At 36.6% G+C, this 18,849-nt stretch overlaps 2 protein-coding genes across 2 annotated transcripts; one reads left to right on the top strand and one right to left on the bottom strand.

Moving 5' to 3' along the window:
• The first annotated feature begins 1,101 nt into the window (after positions 1–1,101).
• Positions 1,102–4,216, top strand: LOC106395989 (serpin-ZX). The gene is made up of 2 exons (XM_013836289.3): positions 1,102–1,751; positions 1,982–4,216. Exons 1-2 carry the CDS (start codon positions 1,356–1,358, stop codon positions 2,726–2,728), a joined length of 1,143 nt encoding a protein of 380 aa, XP_013691743.1. The 5' UTR covers positions 1,102–1,355; the 3' UTR covers positions 2,729–4,216.
• Positions 4,217–11,048: 6,832 nt separating this feature from the next.
• LOC125585488 lies at positions 11,049–12,712 on the bottom strand. The gene is made up of 3 exons (XM_048754638.1): positions 12,364–12,712; positions 12,163–12,292; positions 11,049–12,088 (listed from the first exon to the last, which is right to left on the bottom strand). The coding sequence occupies exons 1-3, from the start codon at positions 12,447–12,449 to the stop codon at positions 11,969–11,971; spliced, it is 336 nt and encodes a 111-aa protein (XP_048610595.1). The 5' UTR covers positions 12,450–12,712; the 3' UTR covers positions 11,049–11,968.
• Between the last annotated feature and the right edge of the window lie 6,137 nt (positions 12,713–18,849).

Consider the following 18,849-nt stretch of genomic DNA (forward strand, 5'->3'; position numbering starts at 1 on the left):
ATCAAGACAAGACAATTAGGCGGTCAGAACTTCAAAGGCGTATAACAAAGAGACCGAACTCAAGAAACAAATCTAGTAGCATGTTCCATAAAACTTCACCTTCAAGAGCAAACTATGAAAAGACAATAGATGGAACAAAAAAAAAGGCTTTAAGTTTTCTTTGAACCAAAAGAGACACATGAAACTTGTACTGGAATAAGACAATCAAATAGAGGAAAGAGAGCCTACGATGCCACTCTGTGTTCTCCTATGGCCGCTTCTACTAACAAAAAATATGGAGAAAATGCCAACCATGGTACTGATTTGTTTTTTTTCTTCTTTTGGTTAGAACTCTGATTTTTCAGTTTTGTGGAAAACTATATATTCTTAAATCTTTGAAATTGGTTTCCTTGTCCGATGAGTATATAGATTCTCCAAAGCACCAACGCAGAATAACAAAAGCAGCCACAAAGATGGCTTCTTTAAGTCTCAAGAATATTGCAGTGGACTGATGATTAAATGGTTATTAGCTCTTTAAAACTTAAAGCTTTGCTTGGCTTCAACAGATTGTCGGTTATGGCTTCTTTCTGTCTCACTCTTGTTTTTGTTCGACTTTTCTTGCTTTGAAAATTCATACATGTATTATGGATGATTTATTGGCAATATGAAAATGTAATATTCCCCTTATTAGCTTATAAAAATGATGTTTTCTGATTCATTTCAGCTTATTAAACTTAACAGAGTAAAGTATTAATTCAATTCACATCGAGAAAACCACAAATCATACTAGTAGCAGGATTGTTTGATGTGTATAAGTTATAATTTTGAAAATTTGTCGTTTTACTTGATAACACTTAGAATAATTAATTGAGAAAAGCATCTATCAAAAATTGACTAATTCTTTCAACTTAAGAAAATACTCAAAATAGGCTATTTCGAAAGTATTTTTTTTTAAAGGGTTTATAATTCAATATTCTGAAGATGTAAGATTTAAATTTCGATTATTTTCGTAATGTAAAATAATATATATTAGTTTTCCATTTTAGTATATATATAGTTATTATTTACCATATTCAAAGGAAGTGATTTTTTCGTTATTTGTTTTCTTTTAACGATTTTTTCCTTTCTGGTATAAATATATCTATTATTTACCTTATTTAATTAATGCATAAAAGTGATTTTTATTTAAGTTTTATTCCTTTTTAACAAGATTTTCCTATCTAGTTTTACGTATATCTATTTTGAATTTTGGAAATTTGATATTTCAGCCTCTATATAACAAGATTGTAGAACGTAAACTTTGGCATACACACCTTTGCGTCCTAATCAATCTCACATCTTGGCTTTCTTATTCACCTTTTCACCCGCCATAAAATATGGACCTCCGAGAATCACTGCGGAAGCAAAACGAGATCGTACTGAGTTTGTTTAAGCACGTGATCGCCACCACCACCGCCGGAAAACCCTCTAACCGACTCTTTTCCCCGGCGTTAATCAATGTCATCCTCAGCTTTATCGCCGCCAAGTCTCCCAGAGACATCGAAGAAAAGATTCTCTCTTTACTACAGGCTTCTTCGACCGACGAGCTTAACACCGTCTCCTCCAAGATCGTAACCACCGTCCTCGCCGACAGTACACCAAGTGGCGGTCCGACGATCGCGGCAGCGAACGGCGTCTGGAGCGAAAAATCTGTCCCTGTCGATCCTTCTTTCAAGGATATTATAGAGAACTCGTATAAGGCTGCTTTTAACCTAGTTGACTTTCGCAACAAGGTAAATATTTTTTTAAACCTAGTTGCCTTTCGCCACAAGTTAAATACTTCCACAAGGCTTTTGTCTGAATCCAAATCACAAATGTTGCGTGAATTAACTTTGAAAAAAAGTAAAAAAAAAAAACTTAAGATAGCAAAATATCCGTTTAGGCTTGTATATTGATTATATTAATAAATTAATTTGTAATCCTTTAGAATTAACAACTTCTTTGTTGTTTTGTTTTTTAATAGGTTCATGAAGTGGTTGAAGAAGTGAACTCATGGGTTGAGAAGGAGACAAAAAGACTCATCACTGATCTCATCCCAAAAAACTCTGTTTCTCCTGCGACTGATCTCATATTCGCCAATGCATTGTTCTTCAACGGAAGATGGGATCAAGAATTCGATCCATCTCTTACAAAAGACTCCGACTTTCACCGTTTCGATGGAACCACAGTACGTGTGCCCTTCATGTCCGGCTACTCTTTAAGATACGGTCTGGTAGTTTACCAAGGTTTCAAAGTCCTCAACCTACCTTACAGGGGAGGACGTGGTGACTACTACGGTCGCCGTTTCTCGATGCAAATCTATCTGCCTGATGAAAAAGATGGGTTGCATGCAATGCTGGAGAGGTTAGCTTATTGTTGTGGATTCTTGAGTGGCGAAGGAGATATTCCTGGATACTCTGCAGGTATAGGAGAACTCAAGGTTCCGAGGTTTAAATTCGAGTTTGGTTTTAACGCCACGGAAGCTGTCGAGGGTTTGGGTTTGGAGCTGCCGGGGGATGTGATCATCCACAAGTCTTGCATTGAGGTAGATGAAGTGGGATCGAAAGCTGCAGCGGCTGCTGCTGTGATCAGTAAGGGTTGTCGTATGCCTCCTACTCCGAAAGAGAAGTATGACTTCGTGGCTGATCACCCGTTTCTCTTCCTTGTCAAAGAAAACTTCAGCGGACTAGTCCTGTTCCTTGGTCAAGTTACTGATCCTTCTATGCATTAATGTGTGTTCAAAGCATTTGCATGTTGACTTTGGTGGATGGTTTTTGAAACTAATAACTTCACTTATTCCTCTGGCTTTGTTATCTTTTTAAGATTTGTTTTTTTTCTTTGAAAGAAGTGTTAAATTAATTCAAATCGAAAAAACCTTGTTACAATGATTGCTTGTTTGCTATCTCGAACTTATGAATTATGGAAGCATTAAAATTGAAAAAGAACCCAAGTGACTTTTGTTGGCTTCATCAATATGCGAACTAAACTGGCAGAGCAACTTCATACACTCTTCCTCCTGTGACGCACTTGCTTGTCGATGTTGTGATTAGCCGAGTTGGGTTCTGAGGTTGTTCACCATGTTTTCTCATCTTTCTTTCGTACCAAAATGAGAATAATGTAGTTTGGAAGACATAACAAATCAAAAACAGTGACATCTTGTCTCGCGTTGGATCCATCAATATTTCCAGTATTTGATACCACATGAGTTGTATATTCCGTACATAGAAAGCTTTTGAGTCAAACCGTTCAATACTTCCTCCAAGTATTTGCACCAGAAGAAGAGATTGTTTCTATTAGGGCTGGCCGTGGGGCATTCGGGGGACCAATCGGATTTTGGTTCGGATTCAATCGGGTTTCGGATTTTCGGTTTTATGATTTCGGCCCATTAGGATAGCATAAAATTATTGGCATTTTAAACAATTCAAAATTACATGAACTTTGTTAGTTGGTGTTAATGTTAGAGATGAGGTCTTGCAAAATGTCTTCTAGCAATGGCTTAAACAAGTATGCATATGAGATTTTTATGTAAACTAGGGGTTGGCCCGCCGGTGAGTTAACACTAAAACTATTTTATATTAAAATATATTTTTTATTTAATAAATCATTTAAAATTTTACTTTATTGAATATAATAAATATAATATGTTCTTATTCGAAGATTATATTGTAAATTTTACTCATCGGCTTATGGCTCTGGAAAGGTATTAAACTTTTGTCGGTTTTGTGTACGTCATACTTTAAGTTAATAAAAATCCAATAGAAGACAAAAGAAAAAGAAAGTCTAATTACTTATATTGTAAGTTCTTGAACTTTTTTTTATGGTAAAATATTCAATCATTGTTTCGCTGAGTCAATTTAAATTCTTTTTAATGTGATTGTTAAGATGATTTAATATGGTTATGTTCTGCTTTTTTACGGGTTAGATTTTTAATATTTTTTTATGTTAGGTCATCTATTTTATTGATACTTAATATTTTTTTTTCATATATATTTGTTTTATGTTAGATGTATTGGAAAATGAACAAAATAATGAATAAAAATTCATTTGAGAAATTGGATAAATAAATTAATAAGAATTTTTGATCAACTTGTTCTTTAATAAAAGTAGATTAGAAATTTTCTTTTATAACTTCAGTTTGTTCTTTATCAAAATCAGATTAAAGAAAAATAGAAACCATATTTTGACTGAGAATATTTGAAAAAAATATTAACAACACATTGTAAGAAAAATAGAAACCATTTTCTTCATTTTGTTCTCAGTGACCAAAATACTGAGAATATTTCAAAAAAAAAAATACACTGCAACGAAACTAAAGAAAAATAGAAGTGGCTCCACGTCGATTGTAGTTTATAAACAACACATTGTAAAAGCGTATTTGAGATACGGCTGATGTTTAAAACCTGGTCGAGCAAACCATATTTTTATTTCTTAGATAAGAAAAACAACATTATAATTAAGCTCCAGAGAAATAGTATACAAATGAAATCAACACGTCCTATAATAATTTATATTACGTAATATTAATAGCCAAAGATGCAAACATGGTTCAAGAAACAAATTACTGAGAATATTTGGGAAAAAACATTGCAATGAAACTAAATAGAAATAGTAGCGGCTCCACGTTAATTTCTTTGTTTTGCCTCTTGGGGGGGGGGGGGGGGGGGGGGGGGGTTTCCTGCAATGGTGCTGTGCAGCTGTTGCTGTTCTAACGGATGGGATGTCGTGTCTGGTTTGAGGGGATTCCATCCATTTCGTTGCTAGGTTCATCACCACTTAACCTTTGTCCATTAGAGCATTTGCAGGAGACGCATGTGCCACCAGGAATATCAGTAAGCTTTAGAATGAATGTTTTCCAACAATTTCTTGGTAAATGGAGGGATCTCAGCTTCGAGTGGGCCTTGATATTAGGAGTTTTCAAGGTTCCTAAAACAAATGATGTAGTATAAAACATTGTCGAACCAATTCTAAGAGATTTCAAAGCACTGATAATGCAAGTACTCACTTAATCTAAGTGCAACCGGTGATTTAAAGGATTTCTAAACTAATGAGTAATGCTAATGCAGTTGCAGAATAATAAAAGCGATAAATGAAGTAACTTTCTTGACTAGCGGAAAAGAGAACTCATGGGCATAGAGATTAGACCTTGGGTGATCAAGTTTCAAACTAAGGATGACAAACGATCAATCAAACTATCAATCTTAAGCTTAGACACAATTCTAAACAAGCTCTATGTCTAGATGAATGTTCATTTACTAACACTTTTCAAACATCAAATGTCTTTGGTTGAATAATATGAAAGCAATCATTACTAACAAGTCTAATGGCTATATTAGCACCTCTAACAACAAACGTCTTTGGCAAAGTATGCTAAAAGCTTAGAAGAGTTGTCTCAGACATTTCATCAAACACCTTTTGGGTGGAAAATGCCTAGAGATCAACTTTTGAGAGGCCAACTCGGAAGATGCATTATGAATACTCTACTAGCAAGGACTAAGAATGATCTACACTAAAACATCCTAGCTCTAACCTAATCACCCTTAATCTCCCTAACCAATGAATTCAAAAGGTGATTACTCACTAATCTCCATGATTCCTCTTAAACTCATATTTGATTTCAGATTAATCATGTAGAGAAATACAGAGAATCGATATGAAAACAACAGGACTGCAATAACAAAAATGATCAACTGAATCAAAGAGATGAACTTTCCAAGAGGTTTTTTTGTGGTTTTCTTAAGATCAAAAAATAATTCGCCTGCAATGGCTTACAAAAGGTTCTTTAACATAGGTTTAGAAAGTGTAAAACGTGCCCAAAAGAATGACCAAAAAGCCCTTGATAAATCATAAGTTCGACCAAATAGACGACACACAGCGACCTCGGCACGTCGCTCCGGGAGGTCGCTCTGGGTGCTGGGAGCGACCTCAGGTAGTTGCTGTGGGACGTAACTCCTGGTTTGTTCGTCGCTCTCAAATCGACACAACCCGAGCGACCTCTGGGTGTCGCTGTGGTGAGGTCGCTCTGGAGTTGGAGCGACTTCGCCTTGTCGCTCTAGGAGGTCGCTCAGAAGCGAAAATGGCGAGCAACCTCGTGTTGTCGCTCTGGTAAGGTCGCTCTGAGAGGTAGGGCACAGCGAGTTCATTGCGTCGCTCCGGTAGGGTCGCTCCCATGCACTGCTTGTCCAATGATCACCTTTATCACCTCTTTTGAGCTCCAAATGCACCCAAATGTCTCCAAGAACTCCATGTGGTACTCCAATACCTAATAAAGACTCATGAATGCAAAATGCAACCTAAACATGGCTAAATCCTAGTCTATATGATCAAAATGCACATGGGTAAATTGATAACACAATGGAAATATGCAAGATAACAATCAGTTTTAGTTCTTCAGAGTACATAACATAGAACATGATTTGGTTTTGACCAGCATTGGTGGGTTCTTAGATTGTACCAGAAGCTTTGCATTCATCTAGTAGATTAAGCATGTGGGGTTGAGGAGCACTAGGAGATGGTGAGAACCGACGGTTGGGATTGCATTGGCTAGTCGGGGATGGTTTTGTCACAGAGCCATCAGATTCTACATCTACTCCATCTTGAGCAATGGCCAACTCGCCTCGTCTCCTCATCGAAGCCGACACTCTCTCTTTCCATATTATCCCATCCTGTGCTCAAGAGAAACAGAGGAACCATTTCTTTTATTTTCTTGAAAGTTGAAAAAACAGATAAAATAAAGATCATACATTAAGAATGGATGGCTCGGGGAGTGGAGTGGACACTGGATGGGTTGATCATGTTCCAGCGGTTCGAACTCTGTTGCTACTTCGATCCCATGAGTTGAATCGGCTAGGTTATTAAGTGAAGCAACAAAATCAGTATTTGGAGGCAATGCTCCCCTGTCATCCTGATCATTAGACAAGGTTCATGTCAACTGTTATTTGAAAAACACTTTAAGGAGAAATAGAGAATAATCTCAGATTCAAGAATAGCTTAAAATCTATTAAAGAGAATTATATAACAGAGAAAAAGATTATGAACACAGAATGTTTTGGACTAGACTAATGATGAGGAGTTCAGAAGATTCAACGCGAACCAAACTAATTAGCATCTCAAGAAGAAAGCAGAATACTAAGATTTGAAGATTGTTGTAACATCGTGATGATAGAGCGGACGACGAAAACGAAAACTTTGAAAAAACAGAGATATCGTGTTGGAGTTTTCTCCTTAAGCCCAAAACAAATTAAGCCTTAGTCCAAGAAGAAGAAATATCTAGAAGTAGAAGAAGAGTGTGGATTGAGAAGTGGGTAGGAGTGTGTTGAAGTGTTTAAGAAAAGAAGATGGAGAAGTCTCTAGAATTAGCTTGTAGTTACCCTCCACTAGTATAAATAAGAGTGTAGAGTCCCTTTGTAACATCATCCAAGAAGAGAGAAAACAAAAGAGAGAAAATATTTGTAAGAAAGAGTTTCCAAAAACAAAATTTTTTTAGTAAACCATTTCCTAAATATTAAGAGTCTTCTTCTTAAATTTCTTAGTTGTCTAAATCTCATTTTCATCTCATCAATATTGGGTAATTTTCCCAACATATCGAATGAGGCCCAAAACCAAAATGGCCAAAATATGATATGATAAATGAAACTCCCATATTGGTAATTATAGGAATTGTGATTTAATATATAAAGGTGTAAACTCATCTATTTGATTGTCAATTGAAGGTCATGAGGAGCCCCAAGTCATAAGCTTGGGTAATATTTGCTTGATAGATGGATCTTGGACAGCTTCTGCTCAGTATAGTGGATGTGGATGGGTCTGGTTGGACAGTGGAGGAAACACTTAATTGTTGGGGACAAGAAATTTCGATCGACGGGAATCAGCTCTGCATTCGGAAGTCGAAGCACTGCGGTGGGCAATGGAGAACATGCTTCAACACTCAACTTGCCAGAATTTTGGGACAGATTGTAAAGAGCTGATAGCAATGATAAAGGATCCTCATGCCTGGCCTAGCTTTGCGACAGAGTTGGAAAGGATAGAGACGCTGCTGATTTGCTTTCCGGACTTCGACATCATTTATGTTCCACGAGCGCGCAATCAGTTTTCAGATTTTTTAGCTAAGACTGCTAGATCCTTCCATAGGAAGTTACATTTTATTGGTTGTTCTGTTCCGGTCTGGTTACCCAGTCCACCTCAAGTTTGAGTAATAGAATGGCCGTTTGACGTCAAAAAAAAAAAAAAAAAAAAAAAAAAGATTGTCAATTGAAGGTAGTAGTTCATTTGGCTAACAACCGTGTGTGATCCTACTGCACTCATCAATTGACCTTTTAAATTAATTAATAAATCTATGAAATGATTTTTGTTATATTTTTATATGATCAACAAAAGTAAAACTAGTGTTCTGAAAGAACATTCTATGCCGCCGTTTTAGCTGCACCTAAGGCTAAGCCCTTCAAAACATAAGTCAAGCAAACTTTAAAAACTTCAAAATTATAACAAAGAAACAGAAACTTTTATCAGAACTCTTTGTTTTAGTTAGGTAGTTCAGACACAAACTATTAGATAAGTAAAACCACAAGAAAATGGTTTAAACAACATACAGAACTGATTGCAAACTACATTAATATATTGACTGCAATAGTAACATATAACAAGTAAGATCAAAACAGCTCCTAACATCAGAGTTCTGGCTTGACATCAACACAATGCAGAACATCAAGACAAGACAATTAGGCGGTCAGAACTTCAAAGGCGTATAACAAAGAGACCGAACTCAAGAAACAAATCTAGTAGCATGTTCCATAAAACTTCACCTTCAAGAGCAAACTATGAAAAGACAATAGATGGAACAAAAAAAAAGGCTTTAAGTTTTCTTTGAACCAAAAGAGACACATGAAACTTGTACTGGAATAAGACAATCAAATAGAGGAAAGAGAGCCTACGATGCCACTCTGTGTTCTCCTATGGCCGCTTCTACTAACAGAAAATATGGAGAAAATGCCAACCATGGTACTGATTTGTTTTTTTTTTATTCTTTTGGTTAGAACTCTGATTTTTCAGTTTTGTGGAAAACTATATATTCTTAAATCTTTGAAATTGGTTTCCTTGTCCGATGAGTATATAGATTCTCCAAAGCACCAACGCAGAATAACAAAAGCAGCCACAAAGATGGCTTCTTTAAGTCTCAAGAATATTGCAGTGGACTGATGATTAAATGGTTATTAGCTCTTTAAAACTTAAAGCTTTGCTTGGCTTCAACAGATTGTCGGTTATGGCTTCTTTCTGTCTCACTCTTGTTTTTGTTCGACTTTTCTTGCTTTGAAAATTCATACATGTATTATGGATGATTTATTGGCAATATGAAAATGAAATATTCCCCTTATTAGCTTATAAAAATGATGTTTTCTGATTCATTTCAGCTTATTAAACTTAACAGAGTAAAGTATTAATTCAATTCACATCGAGAAAACCACAAATCATACTAGTAGCAGGATTGTTTGATGTGTATAAGTTATAATTTTGAAAATTTGTCGTTTTACTTGATAACACTTAGAATAATTAATTGAGAAAAGCATCTATCAAAAATTGACTAATTCTTTCAACTTAAGAAAATACTCAAAATAGGCTATTTCGAAAGTATTTTTTTTAAAGGGTTTATAATTCAATATTCTGAAGATGTAAGATTTAAATTTCGATTATTTTCGTAATGTAAAATAATATATATTAGTTTTCCATTTTTCGTAATGCCTCTACACAAGTCGCAATACTCATCAAGTAACAAGTCACTTCAACCAGCTCTCACATTGATTCACACACACACACACAAAGTTAATTCTCACAAATGGGCATTTGATCTCAATCATTTGGCTAGGTAAGCAATGGTCTAATATGAATGAAGAGAGGCGTTCAAATGTTTTCATTTAAAGGTGGTTATCACTCAAAACAAGGAGCTTGATCATTATGCAAAATTTATCTAAGATTAGAAGCAACTCATGCATACATAGATTCATTCTCATCATTATACCCCCTTTTGTTATAAGTGATCACAAGTTCTACCCTTTTTATCATCATCTCAAAATCAAAATAAACCTCTCACATCACTCACCCAATGAACAACTCTCCTTTTCTTTTGACTCAACCACTAGGGACTTTAATTCATTTTTTACATGCTCTAACTCTCTCTCATTTCCTTCACCACCTTCTCTTTTATTCTTTTTCTCTTTTTTTTTTTATATATGGGGGGGGGGGGGGGGGGGGGAAGGTTCTTTGTTACATAATCTAGAGCTTTATACTTTCCTTTTTTGTCCATAGAGTTTTCTTTTCTATTTATACTCTTTTGCTCATCTCTCTCATCTTTCTCACTCCCTAAACCCAAGATATTGAAATTTAGAACACACAAACTCTTCTCACCATCCCCAAATGCTAACTCATTTTTCTAGCACACTACAAGAAAACACCGGTATTCCGACGACAAATATCGTCGGTATGTCCTCGGAATAACGGTATTCCGAGGACATACCGACGAGAATGGTCGTCGAAAATTTCTCGTCGGAAAGTAAAATTTCCTCGGAATTTCCTCAAAAAATTCCGAGGGAATACCGAGAATTAAAGATTCCGAGGACATTCCGAAGAAACATTTCCTAGGACTGTTCGTCGGTATCTCCTCAGATATTTCCGATGGAACGGTCCTCGGAAACATTCCGAGAGAAAAGAGGTATCAGAATATTCCGACGAACTTCGGCCGTCGGAATATTCCGAGAAACTTTTGCCGTCGGAATATTCCGAGGAAGTGTATCCGTCGGGATATTCCGAGGAGATATGCCCTCGGAATATTCCGAGGAAGTTGTCGTCGGAATATCCCGAGGGATACACTTCCTCGGAATATTCCCAAAAATAATTTTTTTTTAAATTAAAAATTTATTTTTTTAATTGAAATTTGAAAATATAAAATTAAAATTGAAATAGAAAACATATTAGATAATATTCAAAGTTGTACATACCAAAATAAAACATTCAGAGTTTTTTTTAAAAAAAGAAAGAAACTACGGAAACTGCTCGTTCGGGTACATCCTCTTCATCATCTCCATCATTTGCTCGTTCTGCTTCCTCGTTGCCTCCCATCCCGCCTCTTGATCCGCCATCTTTTGCTCCAACGCAGCTATGCGGTCATCTTTGTCCTTCAACTGGTCCATAAGCACTTCTGGATCAACATAGGGCTGTGGTGCAGAATGAGGAACCGACCGGGCTCGACGACCCAAACCGACCAAACGTCCCTTCTTCTTTGGAACCGACTGAAATAGAAAATAAACAAATTTAAATAATAGAAAAGATGATAAAATGAAAATAAAGAAATAGATGAATTGAACTTTTTTATAAAGAACATAACGATTCAACGATTTCGTTGATTCGAATCCGGGACAAGTTGGTCGAAGCCGTCGAAGTGGCGTCCAGGTCGGTTTGAAGCTGAGATTGACGGGTCTCTTCGTCTTCCTTCTGAGTTTCGATCAGGCTGAGCACATCCCTCACAACACCATCATCAATCTCCCCGGTGTGCTTGTTGGTATGCGCCGTCTTCATTAGGACGAAATCATCAACTGGCTCGCCATCATTTTCATCCGCCTTGAAAAAAACAAAAGTTAAACAAACATTAGAAATTAGAAGAAATGCATAAAAAATAAAATAAAAATACTTAAATAATTAAAGAAAAAAAGATTGAACTTACCAAGCGATTCCCCAGAGTGGCAATAGTCTGGGCACCCAAATTGTGCTTGTACATGCCCTTCTCGCCACGATCGCTTTTGCGGCTGGCAGAGTTTGTCACGGAGGTAGCTTTCGTCTCGTCCTTATCCCAATGCACACACAATTCCTCCCAGACCGTGCTGTTGATCGACTTCGGGACGTTTTAATAAAAAAAATATAAAATAGTTTAATAAATCCAAAAAAAGTTTAATAAATTCAAAAAATTGTTTAATAAATTAAAAAAAACCTAGTTGATGAGCCACTTCTGCTTCCACTCGTAGATCTGCTTCCCATAGTTGTCCATAATTTTATGGACGAAGGCGTCACGGATAAAGTTCGTGTGATCGGGATTCCAGGTGAACTCTTGCTGAAAAAAAACACAATTTGTAGAAATTTTATATTATAAATTAAAAATATAAGTTAAAAAATTAGAATACTTACCGCAAACTGACGAAACCACATCTCCTGGTCCTCGGCAGGGAAGTGAGTGAAAGTCGGATATCCCTTGCTGAGGTTCGAGTACATCATATTGTTGATCCATGCGCTGATCCCGTTCCCGGATCGGTTGAACCTAATATAAGAAACAAATTATTAATAATGAATCAAATTTTAATGAAAAGAAAAAAAAAGACTTTTAATTACCATGTTTGACGTCGTCCCTTTGGACACGGAGTGAGATAGGGAAGATGCTCACGACCGGGCGGTTGAACCAACTGGGCAACAGTCATCACCCCCGGAACGACTGGAGGAGCGGGAGGGGGTGCAGCAGTGGGAGGGGTGCAGCAACGGGAGGGGGTGCAGCAGCGGGAGCAAAAACCGGAGCGGGAAATGAAGAATCCTGACAGTGGCTGCTCGACCCCCGAGAGTGGCTGGACGAACCCTGAGAGTGTCTCCCCGTACCACTACGACCTCGTGGTGAGGCACGACGAGATCGAGACCGGGTCTGATCACCAGTAGACCTATAAATTAAAAAAAACATATTTAAAAATAATATTAATAAATATTAATTAAAAAAATATTTAAAATTAGTTATAATAAATATATAAATTAAAAAAACATATTTAAAAATAGTTTTAATAAATATTAATTGAAAAACATATTTAAAAATAGTTTTTATAAATATAAAAATAATAAAATAGTGTTTATAAATAAAACAAATGTTTTATAAATACAAAATTAGTTTTAATAAATATAAATATTTTTACAAATATGAAATCATCTTTTATAAATCCAAAAATAAAATTTATATACAAAAACCGTTTTGTAAAATCCAAAAAATCGAATTTATATACAAAAAACGTTTTGTAAAATCCAAAAATCGAATTTATATACAAAAATCGATTTTATAAATACAAAAATAATAAAAAATTTATAAAAAAGTTCTAAATCAATTCAACACAACAAATTATCCAACCAAATCACAATTCTAAACCTATTACAGAACCAAATCACAATCCTAACTAATCACCCTAACAAAAATCTATCAAAAAACTTCTAAAATCATCAAATCTACATAAAAACCTAACAAATAGAACCTAAGAGAGTGGAATAGAGTCCTTACATGATTTGTGTAGGTTTAGAGAGGATTCGCCGGAGAGATCGTAATGAGAGAAGGTGGAGATCGCCGGAAGAAGAGAGAAATGGAGAAGAAGAAGTGTTTCGTCTTTATAAAACCTAGGGTCCGACGGAAACTATCCGTCGGAATTTCCTCGGTATTTTCAATTTCAATTTTCGCGAAATATTTGGCGGCTGGTTTTCCCGGTTAAATGAAAATATTCCGATGAAATTCTGACGGACACTTAGATATCCGTCGGAATTTCCTCGGTATGTTCATTAATTCGAGGAAAAAGAATATCCTATGCATGTATTTCTATTGGTTTATATTGTTCCTCGGAATTTCTTCGGACTATTCCGAGAAAATTCCGAGGAACACAAGTTTGGGGTTTCAAAACATCAATTTGTTTTGCCCTATATCATTTCTTATACAAATGCAATGCATACCATTGAGGAATCTTTGTATAGATGATCACAAACTATGAAATAACAAAATTTCAAAACGAATTGTAAGTATCCCCTTTACCGTTCATTAAAGTGTATAAGTGTTTCTCTTATGTTGTGGGGATTTCGTTCATACAATCGGAAAAGTGTTTATTATAGGGTAAGGAACAAATTTTTGACTTCATAATCAGTCTAACACACTTAATAAGGGTTATATAAGTGTTATTCAAACCGCAAAACGTTGTTTTCGGTTTAAAAACCCTATTTCCTCGGAAAAGCCTCGGAATATTCCGAGGAAATTCCGAGGAACACTTGGATTTCCTCGGAATTTCCTCAGAATATTCCGAGGCTTTTCCGAAGAAACAGAAACCCTAAAAGAAAAGCCCTAAATCGTCGGAAAAGTCTCGGACTATTCTGAGGAAATCCCTAAATCCTATTATCCCTCGGAATTTCCTCGGTATTCTTATATTAAAAAAAAGGCGATGCTACTCTGTTTCCGAGTCATCATCACCAGATGAATCTGAATCTGGATCTTGGTGAAACTCTCCAATCTCTAGTTCATCCTGTACGTGAACGACGGCTTCCTCTCCAAAGTCGATTAAATCGACTACAAGGCCAACTGCAACTAAATCTTCTGATGCACTTATGTTACCGGATGTTCTTGGTTGTAGTGGGTCTTCCAGCTCAGAACTTCCCTGAACTTGGCCTCTCGGGTTGAGTGATGTAACAGTGACCCATGGATCATCTCTGTTCCTAACCCGGGGGTACTTGATATAACAAACCTTTAACATTTAAAAAATTATTTAATTTGTAAATAAGTGTTATTAATACACATGATGATGAATCATTATGAATAATTGATATATGTATATTTAATTACCTGATCGGCCTGAGAAGCAAGAATGAAAGAATCATAATATTGTAACTTTCGCCTCGAATGTACTGATGTAACACCAAATGCATCTGTTCTCACACCTCGATCTGGAGTGTTGTCGTACCAATCATAATATAAAACAATACAGCGCAATCCAACCATGCCCGGATACTTGATTTCCATAATCTCCCGTATGTTTTCGTAGTATACATCATCTCCAGATGCAGAACAAACGCCAACATCATAAGTCGTACTCGAACGTCTTCTCTTTTGAGTTGTGAATGCATATCCTCGAGTACAAAATCTCGGATATGACTTCACAACATACTCTGCTCCATGCACCATCTCGCGTATCCAATCGTCAAATGTTTCACCTCTGGTCATACCAGCAGACACCTATTAATAGCACATATATATCTAATATCAATATATGTGAATTAGTATAAATATGTGATAAATAATATTTTAATTTGTTTAAAGCACTCACATAAGTAAGCATCCATCCAAAAAATTCTCTCTGCTTCAGTTCTTCAAGTTCCTCCTCTGTGGCGTATCTATATTCGAACCGCTTTTCTGCCATGAAAATCCTGTACATATGTTGACAATAATATAATTAATTAAGATTTAAATTTCAACTTGTTAAAATAAAAATTTGTAAGCTAATTTATTTACCTCTCATATTGAAGAACATCTTCGCAGTTGGTGATAAAATATGTTTGCAAATGACTACGCTCCTGCTCAGTAAGTCGACGGTTCTTTGGTTTTCCGCTAAGTCGTCCAACATCTGTGAAGATGTCTGGAACCGTAACATGATATGTTGCCCGTTCGCCTCTATCATCATGCCGAGCAGGTCTTCTGTTTTTGGCTGCACTTCTGCTGGAAAGTAGAACTCTACAAAGTTTAAAGTTTCTGAATTTATCATCTGTGCGATTATAGAACCTTCCACCTTACTATAATTTTTCACATCTTCTTCAAATGGTACATATACCGCTCATTCAAATACATCCATCTATACTGCACAGGACCACCAAGTTCCAATTCTCTTGCCAGGTGAATAACAAGATGCTCCATAACATCAAAAAAATGATAGAGGAAATATCTTCTCAAGGTTGCACTAAATCACGGCTATGTTAGTCTTAAAATTTTCAATACCTTCAAGAGTCACTGATCTCGTGCATAAATCGCGGAAGAAAGCACTAATACCTGCAATTGCTTCATGAACATTCCGTGGTAATAGTTCCTTGAAGGTAAACGGAAGGAGGCGCTGCATCATTACATGGCAATCGTGACTCTTCAAGCCAATAAACTTTCCTTTCTTTCTGTCGAAACAGTTACACAAATTAGATGCGTAACCGTCTGAAAATTCCACATCGTTTGAAATCCAATCAAAGAACGCATTTTTTCCCTCTGCATCAAGTCGGTATATGGGAAAAGGAGCCCTACCATTCTCATCAACATGAAGTTCTGAACGAGCACATATATCGACTAAATCCAGTCTTTACTTCAAATTATCCTTTGTTTTACCTTGAACGTTAAGGATCGTGTTCATGAGATTGTCAAAAAAGTTATTCTCAATATGCATGACATCTAAATTATGCTTCAGCAGATGATCCTTCCAATATGGCAGATCCCAGAAAATACTCTTTTTGTGCCAGTTTTGTAGTTTTCCAACAACATCTACCGGATAATGCACATGTCCACCTTGGTCTTGTGTCCTTTCTGCACCAAAATCTCTTAGTTGTGTCGACAAATCTGCCCCACAAATTTCTGGAGGTGGACTGTCAAACACCCTCTTGTTCTTCGTAAACAAATTCCTACTCCTACGATATGGATGATCAGGTGGTAGGAATCTCCTGTGACAGTCAAACCAACACGTTTTCCTTCCGTGTTTTAGTTGGAAAGCATCAGTGTTATTTTGATAATATGGACATGATAGCCTTCCATGTGTTGTCCATCCAGATAACATACCATATGCTGGAAAATCACTTATTGTCCACATAAGTACTTCCTGCATTTGAAAGTTTTCTTTACATGAAACATCGTATGTTTCAGCACCTTGAGCCCATAGTTGTTGCAACTCATATATTAGTGGCTGAAGAAACACATCAAGTGATCTCTTAGGATGCTCTGGTCCGGGAACGAGAATGGAGAGAAACAAAAACTCTCGTCGCAAGCACAAGTTTGGCGGTAAGTTGTTTGGTGTAAGAATGACTGGCCATAGAGAATACTGTCTTCCACTCTTGCCAAACGGGCTGAAACCATCACTACATAATCCAAGGTAGACATTTCTTCTCTCATACGCAAAGTAGGGATATTTTGATTGGAAATGCTTCCACGCTTTTGCATCTGAAGGATGTCTAATCACACCATTTGTTGAATGCTCTGCATGCCATCTCATTGGTTGCGCTGTGCGTTCAGACTGATACAACCTCTGCAACATTTCCGTCAAAGGCAAATACCACATCGTTTTAAATGGCAGTGGAACTCTTCCACTCGTATCTTTATAACGAGCATTTCCACAAAATTTGCATGTAACCCGCTCTTCATCCGCCCTCCAATAAATCATGCAGTTATCGCTGCATACATCTATTACCTGATACGATAAACCAAGACCAGCTACTAGTTTCTGAACCTCGTAGTATGAACCAGGGGCTACATTATCCTCAGGTAGAATACCTTTTACAAAATCAGCAATCGCATCCACACAGTCATCAGCCAAATTATAATCTGTTTTAATGCCCATCAGTCTTGTTGCAGATGAAAAAGCTGAATGACCATCTCTGCAACCTTCGTACAAGGGTTGCTTTCCATCATCCAACATATCATAAAATCTCATAGCTTCTGCATTGGGTAAATCTTCCCCTCTAAAATGATCATTTACCATCTGCTCAGTACCTACACCATAATCTACATCCATTCTAATTGGTTCTTCTAACCTAACCGCATGCTGAGGTTCGCTAGTACTACCATATTCATAATCAGTTTCTCTATGATGATACCAAATTTTGTAACTTCGTGTAAACCCATTCAAATATAGATGAGTCCAAACATCCCACTCTTTAATAATCTTTCTATTTTTACAATTAGAGCAAGGACATCTTAACATACCCGTTTCTGCTTCCGGTTGTCGTTGAACTAACCCCACGAATTCGGTTATACCTCGATAATAATTTTGTGTTCGGATCCAAATGAGGTCGATCGATCCAACAACGATAATAATTTGAAGAAGACATGCTTTTTTTAATCAAATTCTTGTGTAAATATAGTATGTGAGAGGATGAAGAAATGGAGTGAATGAAGAGGTTGGGGGTGCGGGTATTTATAGATTAAATGCTGCCGACAGTACCGAGAAAATTCCGACGGAATACCGACGGCAACGGCTCTTTCCTCGGAATTTCCTCGGAATTTTTAAAATCCCCAACGGCTCTCTAACGGCTATAATGTATCCTCGGATATTCGTCGGTGTTTTCCGAGGAATATGACTTCCTCGGTATTTCATCGGTATATTCCGAGGAAACCCAAATTTTGGTTTTTCTCGGAATTTCCTCGGAAATTCGTCGGAATATTTCGAGGATCTTATTTTCCGTCAGAATGTCCGTCAGAATTACGATGTTTTCTTGTAGTGGCAAGAGATGAGAATAAACCTATGTCGCCTCTAATACTCTCAAGATTTTGCACATGACATGCTATCAAAAGAGGCCTCACTCATGCAATTCAATGTTTGGTCTCAAAGAATGATTAAGGTTTTAGGGTAAGGAGTGCTATTTGGGTTAACAAAGATAGGTATAAAGGAATAAGATAACCCAAATGTGTATGAGATCCATGATCAAGTATGCAAATGCCCATATGCAAGAGAGATTAAGTTCATTCTAGCCAAGTTCAAATTGGAGCTGATCTTAAGGACAATGCTAACATCAAGCAAGCAAGCAAGTTTCAAGAAGAGTTTTCAAGGCTCGAAGCGTGCAAGGCTTTCAAGAGATGCTTAAGCTACTTGATATGTTTAACTAGGGTGTCATTTTGAGTTCTAGACAAGAGTTCTTCGCAAGGCATTTTAAATCATTGTTCCCAATGCAAGTGAATGTAACCTATATGCTCTAGACTCAATCTTAAAAGTGCAAGTGATGCAACTACATGTTTCTTTTTGTGTTTTTCAAAATTTTCAATTTTTTTGGTTTTTTCTATGCATATATGTATGCACAATGCAATGCATGAGACTCAAATCATCAAAGAAAACATGATCAAATACTTGGTACCTC

The sequence above is a fragment of the Brassica napus genome, chromosome C4, assembly GCF_020379485.1.
Source record: "Brassica napus cultivar Da-Ae chromosome C4, Da-Ae, whole genome shotgun sequence".
NCBI classification, from domain to species: domain Eukaryota; kingdom Viridiplantae; phylum Streptophyta; class Magnoliopsida; order Brassicales; family Brassicaceae; genus Brassica; species Brassica napus.